This window comes from Triplophysa rosa, linkage group LG1, assembly GCF_024868665.1.
Source record: "Triplophysa rosa linkage group LG1, Trosa_1v2, whole genome shotgun sequence".
NCBI lineage: Eukaryota > Metazoa > Chordata > Actinopteri > Cypriniformes > Nemacheilidae > Triplophysa > Triplophysa rosa.
The window spans coordinates 27,857,314-27,871,865 of record NC_079890.1 but is presented as its reverse complement, the minus strand read 5'-3'; the positions used below and the strand labels follow the sequence as shown (position 1 = coordinate 27,871,865).

Genomic DNA, 14,552 nt, shown 5'->3' with positions numbered 1-14,552 from the left:
TGTATAGCCAAACCTGAACACACACACAGGTATGTGACGATATGGAGCTTAATATCTTGTATTGCAATATATACCAACTGAAAAATCAACAAAAAGAATTCCTCCTTACAGTCAGTGTTGATAAGACATTTATGTGTAAGTGGTGAGACATTTAGTGTTGGTTTTAAATGTGCTTTAAATTAGTTGAGCTCCGACTGTGTGAGTGATTGACATCTGTGACTAACACAAGCCCGCAGGATCATGCAGTACCATGCATTACTACAGGAACTACACATGCTCCCGAGTCTTTTACCTTCCAGTAACTCATCTAATAACTATTCTCTTCTCAGCAGCTGCTGTTTGTGCCCCCTCTCCGGCAAACAACAGAACGTTGCTTGAGCTACAGAAATAAATTGACTTTTTTTCTCTGCCCTGTTTGCTTCAACAAAAAGATTATAGAAGATTATCCTGTTTATAATGGCAGCTTGACTGGACTGAGGGAGGGAGAGGGGGATGAGAAGAGAGTGGAACGGCAAGAAATCAAATCCTGTAGATTTGGGGGTGTGGCGCAGGGCCTTTTCCAGTCATCCCCAGGGGTGGAATAATTAAGAGGGGAGGATTAGCTTGAAGACTCTTGCTCCACATCGTTTAAGGAAAACTGAGAAGAGGAAGAAAAGACATGATGCTGTTTATTGCTCCATTGAGCACATATTGCAGATGGAAAGTATGTGTGGTATGTGTATTTGTGTATAGGTCTGTACTTTTTTAAAACTATTTCCTCAGAAATGCAGTCATAAACTATATTTAAAGGAACACCACTTTTTTTGGAAATAGGCTCATTCTCCAACTCCCCCAGAGTTAAAAAGTTGAGTTTTACTGTTTTGGATCTATTCAACCAATCTCCGTGTCTGGCGATAGCACTTTAAGCATAGCTTAGCATAGATCATTGAATCCAATTAGACCAGTGGCATCGCGTTCAAAAATGACGAGTTGCAATTTCTAGGCCGATATGATTATGAACTATACTACCATTCCGGCGTAATAGTCATGGAAATTTACTGCCGTAACATGGCCTCAGCAGGCGCAGTGATATCACGCAGCGCATTTCCACATGTTTCAAAAACTTCCTTGATTATTATGCCGGAATGGGAGTATAGTTCCTAATCATATCGGCCTAGAAATCACAACTTTTCATTTTCTGCCAGTCTTGGCACACGATATAACTACAGCAGAGTCCAGTTTTAAATAGGAAAAATATTGAAACTCTTTGGTCATTTTTGAACGCGATGCTACTGGTCTAATTGGATTCAATGATCTATGCTAAGCTATGCTAAAAGTGCTATCGCCAGACCCGGAGATCGGTTGAATAGATTCCAAAATGGTAAAACTCAACTTATTAACTCTGGGGAGTGGAGAATGAGCCTATTTCCAAAAAAAGTGGAGTGTTCCTTTTAAGGACATTTGGAGTGGTCTTCGCCATATGAGAGGCTCATAAATAATTCAAATCATGTTTTGCTTTAGTATAAATCTAATAATGTCTTTACTTGTATGAGTGTTAGTATTACTGGGTAGATTATAACAAATATTATTATTTTAGTACAGAATGGCAACCATTGAGTTTATGAGAGATGCTCACTAATATAATCTAAAGGTCTGTGTGTGTGCGCGGGTCAGGTTTTGCCTACCCGTCACATTCCAGGATAGCAATCAGCAAGGATTGTAAAATCTGAAATCACCTACGTCGTGGGGAACAGCCAATAGTCCCCATGAGGGAAATTGCTTAATAAATACACTAAATAATGTCTTGGTGAAAATGTTAAAGATGCAAAAAAGTGTTTTGTGGGAGGTAGGTAAAAGGCTAGGGATGAGAAGATATAATTAGGTCAGTATAAAAGCCACAGGGAAGTCGCCACCATAAGAAAAACAAACGTGTGTGGTCACACTGCAATCAGTCACCTAAGATACCTGTCAACAACCCTGTGCACCCAGAATCTCATGAATCAACACTTCATGTTCACCCTAGTAATTATCCTTGGCAGTTAAGTCCCATTAAAGGCTCACAGTAACACTGCAGGTGCAACACTTGACTGCTAGGAAACAAAACCAGGCACTACATGATTGGTCCAGTCATTTCCTCTGTTTGTCGATGATGAATGACCTGTTAAAGACGTACTTGATATTCTGTAGAGTATGGCCCCTTTTATTTAGTTTGTCCTTTGCCTGTCTGAGTTTTCAGAATGCATACCTATATATAAATTGATCAAGGCAGAATGGTTGACTCTGGCAACAATGCTGAAATACTCTGCTAATATGTGTGGTGACATTTTAAAAAGTGTATCCCAGTACTTGGGCTTTTAATGATTTATAGAGAGGCTGCCAGCTTAAGGAAAAGTCAGAAGAGGTGTGTAAATGTGAAAGTGTGTGTATGTGTGTTGCAAGAAAAAAGCCCACTCATTTTTGTTTGATTCATTCTCTTTGCTGCACCCTGTGTCTTTCACATTTTGAATACTGTGCTCTGGCTATAGTCAGCATTTTTAATACTTTTTCTCGCCTTTTTGGTCGAAAAATATTTTGTAACACATACCATCTGCATAGAACCGAATGCAAAAACTAGATTTTTTATGTGAGTGGTGATTCTTGCCTCTGCAAAACTCTGCAGGTATTATAGATTTCTTGCATTGTGCTGGAGTTATCTGTGTGTTAGCATTTCATCTCAATGGCAATTGTTTGGTCGCGTGACCCCCGGAAGCACGTGATTGGAATTCTGCCATCGTTCCACTTTTAAGTGCCATACAGAAACTGGTCTCTGGCAGAGCATTTTATAATATAATTAAATATTTGTGATTTATATACTGCTTACAAAAAAGTATTTAACCAAAATACACAGTTACGTTTAAAGGTCCAGTGTATGTAATTTAGCGGCATCTACCGGTGAAGTTGCGAATTGCAACCAATGGTCATTTTGTTTCAAACTTAGGGCTGAAGGGATTTGTACAAATCGCTAAATTTTAATTTCAGCATGCTTACTTTAGCAAGCACCACTAACATTATAACACAAAACATATTGTATTAAATATCAGTTGTTCTGTTCTTTGTGCCATCAAAATAAATGTATGTGTTTAAACCACCCATTCTGTGGGGTTTTGGGTAGGAAGCAAACAAATTAGCATAACGCTTCATGATAATTTAGAAATCCTTCAAAGCTCCAAACGACTCAGGCTTACATCGCTGTATTGAACTTGATGTTTGAGCAGTCTTAAGCCTTACTGTTTTATGTCCAGCCAGCAGGGAGCTCCATAAGTAACCCTTAACCTTCTCTCTCCCTTTCCACTTCAGTAACTGATCTCTTCATTTCAAGAGAGAGGAAAAGACAAAGGAAGAGGGACAGAGACAGGCTGGAATTTAGTGACATTTTGCTTGTCAGCCATAGCTAAAAAAAACATGGCACTGTCTACACACTAAAATACACTTTTTTGATGTACCATATTTTCCAAGCTATGATCATTCTTGCTCTTCTTTAGTCATATACCTCTAATTTTGTTTTGCTGCTGGTTCAGTCTGCACCATCAATGTTGGTATTTCATCCAACCATTGAAAGGCACCTGTGGGTCTGTTAACTAAATGAAGAGTAGAGAACTGAAGAAATGGTGTGGCATTTCTGCTTCAATAAGAACTCTCTCTGTGGTAAAAATGTGTGTAAGGCCAGCTGACCAGAAGGTCATGCCAACCGAATTATGGTCTGGCTTGGAAAAGCATTCCCAGGAGGGCGCACACGCTCATATTTACTCACTGGTCTGTGAATCTGGTGAAAAGTCTTACTACAAACTCTTCAGCAGAACGTGATGGGATTTATAGCCTTGTTCACTTGTTTGGGATTTTCATCGCTGGTCTGTCGGTTGCTAGTAGACATTCCAGCCTCACCTGGACATTGCTTTAAAAAGTGATTACAGATTAGAGAAAGTTGCCATTGAAAAAAGTCGGTCGGGCAAAAGTGTTAGTGTATGAATTGCAGCAGTGCATAGTATATATGATGCACAAGAAAAATGATTATGAATGCATAAAGCAAGCTCATGCTAGATTTCTGACGCACTTTCCCAGGTGTCACTTTTTACATCCCTGAGAGGAGACAAATCATATAGAACATTAAAAATGCTCACAGTATCATTCAATTCTCATCCATCTTGCTGTGGATGAATCATGTCCTCACTACCATCGGTAGCTGCCGCATTGCATCACTGCACGTGAAGTTAAACTTTTCTCTACTTCTGTTGATTGGCTTCATAAATGACGTAGCCTTCAGTCACCATGTCTCCATAAATGGTTAACTGTCTTTAAAAATGATAGCTGTCATCGTGTGAACATTCTTCATAGATTATGTACAAACACATGGATTAAACGAAAAAAAGAAAATCCACTTGTGGCTTTGTTTCTTGACTTGTCCTTAGAAATATCACAGCATTTTTTTTATTGCTGTTACTTTCTACCTCTCCCCCTCCCCAACCAGAGAGGAATGTTAGTGATGAGGACATTTAGAGGAGGTTTATTTTGGTGAGGGATGTAATGAGGTTGATTGTGTGCTGATTACACCCAGCCAACGTACTGGAGTGTCTTGGGTGAGCTGTGAAGAGGAGATGAGGGTAAAAGCGAGCGGTGACAAGCCTCATTAATGGAAAACACTCTGCTCGGCTGCTGAGGCCCTGCTGTTGATGAGGAACCTAACTGCTAGGCTCTCTAATTATGCACTGTAACCGTCGTCCCACAGAAAGCAATAACCCCTCTCTGCATATGCAAATATGACAGACCCGATCATTAGGTTTTATGCCTCAAAGCCAAATTGTTATTGTAGAACCATTGAAGCCAAGGGCAAAGACGTAAAAGTCTATCACACATTTTTGACACATTTTTTACGAGCTTCCCTTAATAATGGAACAAATGTTAGCGAATGTCATGGCTAGTCAAGGGTAATGTGCCATGAAAGTATTGTTTAAAATCAGTATAATTATTTGATGGTTTGTTGAAAGATAAAAAAACAGTTTTAGATTTTCAGAGCCAAGAATGTATCATTTGGCTCATTCTCCACTTCATGTTTTCCAATATTTTGGTTAGCACGCCATATTGAAATGTTATAACGGTGCCCGCAAATTATGTCCCATATGCTCATGGGTCTTGTGCTCCCCTTACTCCCTTGAATATTAAACACAATTTCAAAACATGTTCCAGTGCTGATTTTAAATGCATGCTAAGTCTTTTAGAGGACAAACCTTTTTTGACTTTGATACTCTTGGAGGTAGTTGTGATATTGAGTTCTTGTTCGAAATCAAGACCATGAGAATATCCGCTGATCCACTCATAATAGAGTTCAGTGAACCAGCTTGAAGACTCCAGTGTAGTGGACCTGACAGGCTTCACCGTAACTATTAAAACTTTTCTCACATCTGTACACTGCAAAAGAAGTGCCAACCTGTAAAACCCCCCATTTACTGGGCTGGGTTGGCAACGGTTCCAGACAGGCAGCCAATGCAGATAATTACTGGTTAGTAAAAATGCAAAGCTATTTCAGTAAGCAAAACTATTTCTGCAAACAAAGTGCAAAATGTTTAGCTGTGTTGTCGGTTTGCTTGTGTGTGTGGGTTTACCTCATGATATTCTTCTGGGACCAAATTGCCATCAGTGGTTTGCTAAATTTGACGTTCTCAATTGGAAAATGATTTATAAATAAAGTACATTATGTTTTTTCTAAAGTTCTTTACTAAAGCTTATAAATTGTACAGAACGACAATTTTTGAAAATCTGAAAATGCTAAAAGTTTTCTATGATCTTTAGGTTTAGGGGATAAAATATACAGTTTGTACAGTATACAACTCATTACGCCTATGGACTGTCTTCACGGAGATTATAAAACATACATGTGTGTGCGCGCGTGCGTGTGTGTGCATGTTTTATGCAGGTTTCTATTGTGGAAACCAAATTATGGTAAAATTCTACCATGATTGATTATTGATTGATAAGCGTATTAAATTTTGATGCTTATTTGAAAGGTTTCTGTGATGGTCAGCTTTAGGGGTACTTACTTACATCTGTGGAAAGTCCCCACTTGAGAGAGAGATAGATAGAGAGAGAGAGAGAGAGAGTAAATAACTGTCACTCACCGTGTAGTGAGTAAGTGACACAGATGGAGAGCTAGATAGGGAACTTGTTGAATTGCAGTCCATATCGGTTTCCTGTCATCAACATTTTATCATTGCACGTCACACTGTGATTTATCAGCAGCATAGTAAAACATTCAGAGCATGTTTGTATTTGATTAGTGAGAAGAACTCCATAAACTAATTTTGTGCAGTAAAATCAGATGAACTTAAACACAAGTTATGTTCTACCCACATTAAATTAGGTCTCCATTAATGTGTCTCAGAATGTCAGGTATTTTTTATGTATGCTTGCAGATTCACATGTGACCAGAGACTACATCGCTGACATAACATATTTGCACTAATCCAATTTACAGCTCTGTATATTGCTAAATTGTGTTCACTCTGTTGTCAGAATGGCACGTTTCCAACTTTTGAATTGAATGTGTTGTATTGATCCTACTTGCCACTTTACTTCCTTATCTAATGCTGCCACGATGGTCATGTGGCTGTGCTTGATGAGCTATATTTTGTGGCCCTGTGACACTCATAACTACCACCTTTTTTAGGCTTCAGACTAGGTTAATATTATTGCAGAGCAATTGAGAAGTCCAATAATTCTCGAATTGAAATTTGAATTCAGACCACCGCAGACAAAACGCCTCTAACCTAACGTGGCTGAGAGAGAGAAAAAAATCAATATGTATTAAAAAGGATGCTGCACAAGGCAATTAACGGCTCCTCCTCAACTTGTTGTTATAGTTTCTGGTGGGGCCGGAGAGGCATGACATTTGAGATAAACATCATTCCGGTCGCTTCTTCCCATAGGGTTGTGTTTCTCTGGATTAATTGCTTCTTTGGAATGAATTACCTCTATCAAAACAATAAAGTGACATTAAGTCAATCTTACAGACTTACTTATTTTAGATTCTTCAAAGTAGCCACCCTTTGCTTAGATTATACTGTAGCTGTGAGCACTGGGTCTCTCCACCCACTTCATGAATTACCCACCTATTGTTTTAAATAGTTTTAAGGGAGTGTTTACAGGGCTTATTTTTATTCACTATCGAATCTAACGCATCAATTTAAAAAAACTTAATGAATATATATTTTAATGTCTATTGTATAAAAGTAATCTTAATTCAAGCCTCTAAATCAAAGTTTCCAAAATGAAGTAAAGTGTATTATTTTTTATTTTCAGTCGTTTGAGTTGATCTTAAAAAAACAGATTTGCTATTGACCAGAATTGTTTAACTTTTGTGTGGTTTGGTATAGTTAACATAACCTCATGAAGGCATAATGTAAATATTAACAGCAGTGCCCCCAAAAGTAAAGAGAAAACCCCCAAATGTTTATTTTTCTTGAGCCAGGTAAATAAATACCAGCCTAAATCCTATGGGAAAGGGTTCCCTTGAGGGATCCTTGTCAAGCTTGAAGCCACGCCCCCTCGCGCGTGGCGCTGTCCATCACTGTAGTGCTGCTTTCTGAAACTCCGCGAGCTCAGGCGCGCGCCAGAGCAGACCGCTGCTGATAGGCAAGGCAACGGAGGGAAACTTCTGCCGCTTCATCAACGGATAACTCTGAAGAGTCATTTCATTCAACATGTTTTGCCATCTGAACACTGTGCTTTAAGCTTTCAACCATGATTTGGACTATTGTGTTAGCATATTGTGTTGCTTTTGTGTTGGGAAATAAGACCGATGAACGAATACCTTTCTTTCACGGGCATGTGTTTGAAAACTCTCCACTGGGCTCAAAAGTGAACGGGCTGAGTATCCCGGTGAAGCGCATCGACCCGCAGAGATGGAGCTCGAAGTCCGACATGCACCTGAAACTCCAGGGAGACCGGAGCGAAGATTTTCACGTCTTCGCCCACCACCGACGAGGACACATATTACTAAAGACCTCAAACGTGCTGGATAGAGAGGAGCGCTCTGAGTATTACCTCAGCCTGGCGCTTTGCTGTCGGAGCTGCGCCTCAGCCGAGCGCGTCGTTGCCGAAGTTGCTTCTATTAAAGTGGACGTGCTCGATACGAACGACCACGAGCCCACTTTCCGCCACTCAGACGTGAAAATAACTTTAGACGACGCCACGGCCCTGAGGTCGGTGGTGTACACGGTAAAAGCAGAGGATGTCGACAGCGGCAAAAACGCCGAGCTTATATATTACGCGCTGCCGAAAAACGGCAGTTTTTATGTGGTGCCCAAAACCGGCGACATTCTCCTCGTGGACTCGATACTCGGTCTCGCGCAGCCCATAAAGTTCAGCGTGTTTGCGCGAGACCACGGCTGGCCCGTTCGAACCAGTCACAATATGGATATAGAGATAAGTCCGCGCCAATGGCCGGCTCTTTCCCAGCTCGACAACGGACTCTCGAGAAAGTCCCGTTCCGTGATGGAACCTGACAAACCCATTAAAGTCACGGTGTCCGAAGACGCGAGTATCGGCTCGGTTATAATGAATCTGCACCCGGTGAGGTTTCAGTCCGCCAGCTTTGAGCTGACACTACCGGACGCGGATAACTCTCCAGTCACAGTGAGTCGGGACAGCGGAGATTTGGTTATATCGAGGCGGCTCGACCGAGAGACGCGGCCGTTAGTGGAGATAACTGTAAAAGTGCAGGATAAGCGAGGTAAGCTGCAACATAAAATACTGAAATATCTGTGAAATGGTTACTTCATGACCCCCTTCCCAGTTATACCGTAAGAGTGTCTCCAGTTTGGGCTGCCAGTTCGCTCTCTCATGTGCTCATCGGTGTTCCAAATCCTTCTCTAAGTTTGAGCAGGTCATATCTAGTTTTCCCTCATAACATATGCTGAAAGTTCACAGCAATCAAAGTTTAATTATCACTCGCTGTAAAGTCTGACGTGTCACTGTCACAAGTCAAGTTGCAGAATGAAACCACTGATGCACTGCCATACTAATGAAAGCGTTCACAACATGCATGCCACTTGCATTGTGATGAGGAAATTGTGAGTGAGAAACATACTGTAAGTCAGACGTTTCTTACAACAGTAGTACTTGATTTCTTCAGATTCATCATATTACATAATACAGAAAAATGGGAGCTTTCTTATCAGCAGGAGCTAATGTGCATTTAATCACGCAAAGAACTCAATGAATGAAGATCTGCACCTCATGTCGTTTTGTACATCAAATCATATCTTTCCTTTTCCTGAATCAAATATCTTGCCACTTGCATTGTGATGAGGAACAGGTCATTCAATCAGTGCTCAACCATGTAGGTGCTTTTTCATGTGCCAGGGAGGGTACGAAAAACGGTCAAAATATGTACCATTTTGTCACTGGGTCACTACCCTTTCAAAAAGTACACATTTGCACCTAAAAAGTGCATATTAGGACCCATGAGGTACAGGTCATTCAATCAGTGCTCAACCATGTAGGTGCTTTTTCATGTGCCAGGGAGAGTACGAAAAACGGTCAAAATATGTACCATTTTGTCACTGGGTCACTACCCTTTCAAAAAGTACACATTTGCACCTAAAAAGTGCATATTAGGACCCAAAAGGTACATACATGTATACATGTATTGTAAAGGAACATATTGGTACCAAATGTATACACACAGTATCCACTGCCCAAGTTACAAAAAGGTACATATTTTGACCATTTTTCCTTACAGGAGTTTTGTAAGGTACACATATGGATTGCTTTACTGAATTATTCCATATTCATCCGTAATTGTGTTTAAGCAAGGATAGGGTGATTTAATCCTTTTTGGGTTACAGATTGTGCCCTTCTTTCTTTCATCTGCTCGCATTAGCCATGTAATCCCATCTCATTCACTTTCTCATTTTGGGGATTTAAGACTGGCAGAGCTGTTAGGAGCAGGGACGATGAGGCGTTTAGTGTATATTTGAGCAGTTGACCGGGCGTGATTTAGCAGTCTGTGATTTAATTAGTGTTGGTTTGTTAATCAGAGGCTTTCTGCATGCTGGACCTGCGGCTGTGCAGCCACTGCTTTTTTCTTTGCGACCATGTTCCTACTGTAGCATATGTTCCAGGGTGCTTTTTTCTGCATGTGCGGATGTTTGCAGGTCTGTGAATGTTGTGCAGTCTGCCTCTGTGAAGCTTAGCACAAACAATAATGAGGCCGAACATCTGGCATTAATCAAGAATGAGAAGAACGTCTGCTGACCTCGTGGTCATAGTTCTGTGGATGTGGATAATGAGGTTTCTAGTTACCAGCCAGCACACATATTTATCTCAAAGGAGAATGTGTACATATGTTGGAGGTGCTTCCTCTTTAGCCAGGGAATGTTACACATGTGCATATGTTTTTAGCTCAGCTTAATTGGACAATGAACATTTTATCAATCAATGTGTATTAAATCATAATATTAAGATATATCATTTTAAATACAACATAAAAATAGTGGCAAAGTGAGGGTGTGCACGCTTCAAAAACCTGTCCTTTAAAGGTGGCATCCTTCAATAGCACTTGATGAGCTCCATTGAAATTGTATTACATCCTCAAAGTATACTTTGATCTCTGTCTGGTGTTCAATGATTAATGTGTAAAGAAGGCCAAAACAAAATGTAAATTCATTGGGTTGGCCGGCGATTCTCTCAAGTGCAACTTTCTCCTCTAAGACAATCAACAAACAATGTCTGGAGGTGAATGTGGAGTGTATTCATTATCTTGCACTGCTGTCAAGATTGCTGAATGTTAACAATTAGTGTACTTCTCTTTTGTGTACCTTTCTCTTCTGTAATTGTACTATTTGTACTATTTTTGTAAGTGAATTGTTCAGGCTTAATGTGCTTTTTTTTATCCCGCATCAAAATTTTAGCATTACATTTAAGGGAAAGTGTAAAAAAGTGACTGTCACCATTTCTTGTTCTCACCAAGTTTTCAGTGGTTAATTTTAGAACTTTATAAAGCAAAACTCCACATAAAGAACTAATGTTAAATGTAGTTATAGGTTCAGTGTAGAATGCTCAATTTAGGTCATGAGAGCTGCATAATACTGTATATAATAATCAGTGGCGATCCGTGACTCCTCTTCAGGGGAAGCAGTAATGTGAAGCTCGGCAAAACATGTATAGCCCGTCATGTGTGTGTCGCTTCATGTCAAAATACGTGCCTGCTGCTAGGGTTGCGCGGTAAACCGGTTCTGGAAATTTACCGGTACATGTTAGATTTCAATCGGTTCAATACCAGAATTTTGCTTGTTTCGGTACTTGAAACACTGCTGTTCCAAAGTTCACCGCTCTGCGGCAGTATGCCACAGAACTGACACAGAACCGGCAACATGGAAGAACAAGATGAATCGCTCTGCAAGCACTTTTTCGATCATTTAAACTGAGACACTGTGAGTGATTTATTACAAATTCGGCTCTTTCTACTTTTGCTGAGAGATCTTTAGATTGTTTTACAGTGTACATATATTCTATATGCTGCGATGCGTCTGTACATCCCCATTCAACGGCATACATAGCATATATAACGTTATCTCTGTTCCAGACATCTCAGTTAGCCTACTAATCATCATTAAGTTCTCTTTCGTGTCTTGTATATGTTCTTATACTGTCAGATACACACGCTGTTATGTCAAAAACACAAAAGGTTCACATAAGCACAGTCCGTTGTGTTTTAAATGTATATCCGCATCAAAAAAAAAGAATTTGCCTTAAAGCGACAGTAACCTAATACATCTGTGTCACTTATTAAAGAGAAAATGAAACTTTTGTAGCTTTACTTAGAGTCATTGCATATTTAGTTTATACAGTGAAGACTGTGCAGTGTTTTATTTTTATTGATCATTCAGTTTTCATCTTGAATGCTACTGTTAAATAGACCTACTTGAAACATTTCATTGTTGTTCATATTTGTGGGATTATGATGATAAGTTTATATAACCAAAGCATTTTTCAGTAATACAGTGTAAAAGTGTAAAAATAAAATGCTGCTATATAAAACATAAAAATAATATATAAAGTATGCATTAAAGCAGTTACAGCAGTTTCATGCAGTCTTCTTAATATTTTTTCAAATAATTTATTTTGGGACTGGTTATTGATCACCTATGGTACCGATGTGGTACCGATATTACGGGATTTGAATCTGGTACCGTACCGAAGCCAAAATTTTGGTATCGAGCCAACACTACCTGCTGCAGATGCGTCGAAAGGGTTTTTAATAAAAGAGACACTCGCGTTTGCTAGGTACTTGCTTATTCTCATGTGTTATCAGAGTTAAGTGTTAACACAGTGCCTTTTGAACACGAGCGTCTCTTTTATCATAAACCCTTTCGACGCGTCTGCAGCAGGCACATATTTTGACATGATGCGTGATGCACATAGGTTCACGTGAAGCGCTGAACACGTATTTTGAATTCCTGCTTCCCCTGAAGAGGAGGCACCCATCGCCACTGATGATAATTCTAAAAGAAATGGGCAGAATAATGTTTAAGATAGTTTTATTTTAGTATAGTACAGTATGTCCACCTGTTATGACCCCCTGACAATCAATTTTGAAAAATTGAAAAAAATCTCTGCATATTGATTTAATTTATGGTATGTGTCCTTGTAAGTATTTAGTAAGTCTGGCCAAACAGGACAATGTTGACTATATTTTCCATTTTTCTTCCTCTTTCTTAGTTTTTCTCTCCTCCTTTTCGCTCTCATCCTCATTCTGTCTTTATCTTTCTCCAACCCTTCTGCTTTCTTGTCAGAGCACGTCTGATGCTGCCAGTCTTTGTGGTATCGGTGCTGTGGGATCAATTTACCCCTGCACAGAGGATGCTGATAGAGGGTTTGTGTGTATGTATACAGAGAGGGCTTTTGTGTGTATACTAGGGCTGGGCGATGTGTTAAAAAAAAAAGATCGATTATCGACTGTAAAATCATCGCGATTTCCGATAATATTGGGTGTGTTTGACTTCATACAACGTTGCGCAGACGATCAATCTGCGGGTACGGACCGGGAGGGAATTCGTTCCGGACCCGCCAAGTGCCAAACAAACACGCACGCACGCGTGCACACACACGCACACACACACGCGCACACACACGCACACACGCACACACACACACACACACAGGCAGGCCACGCGCACAAACCAGTGTTGCAGTGACTTCTTTCATCAGGTAAAGCGCGTAGATAAACCATAGCTTTTATGCAGTAAAAAAATGTTGCAGGTGTCCTGAAATTTCATCCTACCCTTCAGATAATCCTACCAGGCACGCAAACATCAATGTTACGTCATTTTTTTGCTTTATTATTTTTTGTTTATTTTATACTGCTACGGGAATATGATAGTGTATTTTCGTTGTTAAATCATTCTACATATAGTACAATTTGATAGGGTGTTGTGCTGTAAATTAATCCTATATGTTTCTTTTATGCTGGTAGGATCGGACAGGGTATTTACGCTGTAAATTTATTTTATGTGTTTATTTTAAGATAGTAGGACTATCTATCTTGACATGGTATTTTGCATTGTAAAATCATCCTACCTGTTTATTTTGTCAATGTGGTTTAGATTATATTAAGTTTTGCCCTGTCTGTTGTAATCGACATCGGGATATTTGCGACACATCGGCGATATACGATAACATCGTCACATCGCCCAGCCCTAGTGTATACCAATGACAGACCTCTAACTACTCTCAGTGCAATATAATCTTACCTTGCAGATGCCATTGGCTCTCTTGCTCATACGTCTCTTTCTCTCTCAATTACACATGACAGAGTTGAGCTCCTTGTAATTCTGTGCAAGTTTTCAGATTGAAAAGAGATTGACACTAGCCAATTCTTCTCTCTCTCTCACACACAGTCTCTCTCTCATTCATTTTCTCCGCCTATGTTCCATCAAGGTTACAAACGTCATGTGCACACACTGTTATCCTTGCATATGGAAGATGTGTCAGAAGGCACAGTATTTGCATTAGATCAGACTGGTAAGCATGTGTTTTGGAAAGAAGATTCTGTGCCCCACTAGTAATAGCCCACAGAAACGGGGCATAATTTGAATGACAGGTTCAATGTTTTTCTGGGTCTTGACCAGCCTTCAATACTGAAAATCCACATCATATGGGGAGCTACTTCCACCAGGGACACACAAGAGCTAGCAAATGCCTCACAGGGTCATATATTGGTATGTGCACACACACGTCAGTTTTCGTTTCCTTTTCTGTCATACATTAAAATATATGCGGCTATTATCTCACTCTTATTCGTGCGGTCTATCACATAAACACAAACACATAATATAATGTACATCTTAAAACATATTCAGTCTGTCACAGAACAGTACGCTTGCAACAACATGTGACCCACTCTTTATTCTTGCTCATACACACATGAAGTGGCTCTTAAGGATCCGTGTGTTAAAAGTGACTTGAACATTTTGTGTTTTCTTAAATAGAGAAGGGATTTAATTGTGACACACACGTGATGATGTCCTTGAATAAGAATT

General features: G+C 39.8%; 1 protein-coding gene across 1 annotated transcript in view; it reads left to right on the top strand.

The window, feature by feature from the left end:
* Positions 1 to 7,630: 7,630 nt before the first annotated feature.
* si:ch211-186j3.6 (neural-cadherin) overlaps positions 7,631 to 14,552 on the top strand; it is a 247,063-nt gene continuing 240,141 nt past the window's right edge. Inside the window, exon 1 of the mRNA XM_057335388.1 lies at positions 7,631 to 8,740. Within this exon, the coding sequence (XP_057191371.1) occupies positions 7,750 to 8,740 (991 nt within the window). The 5' untranslated portion in view covers positions 7,631 to 7,749. The remainder of the gene's footprint in view (positions 8,741 to 14,552) is intronic.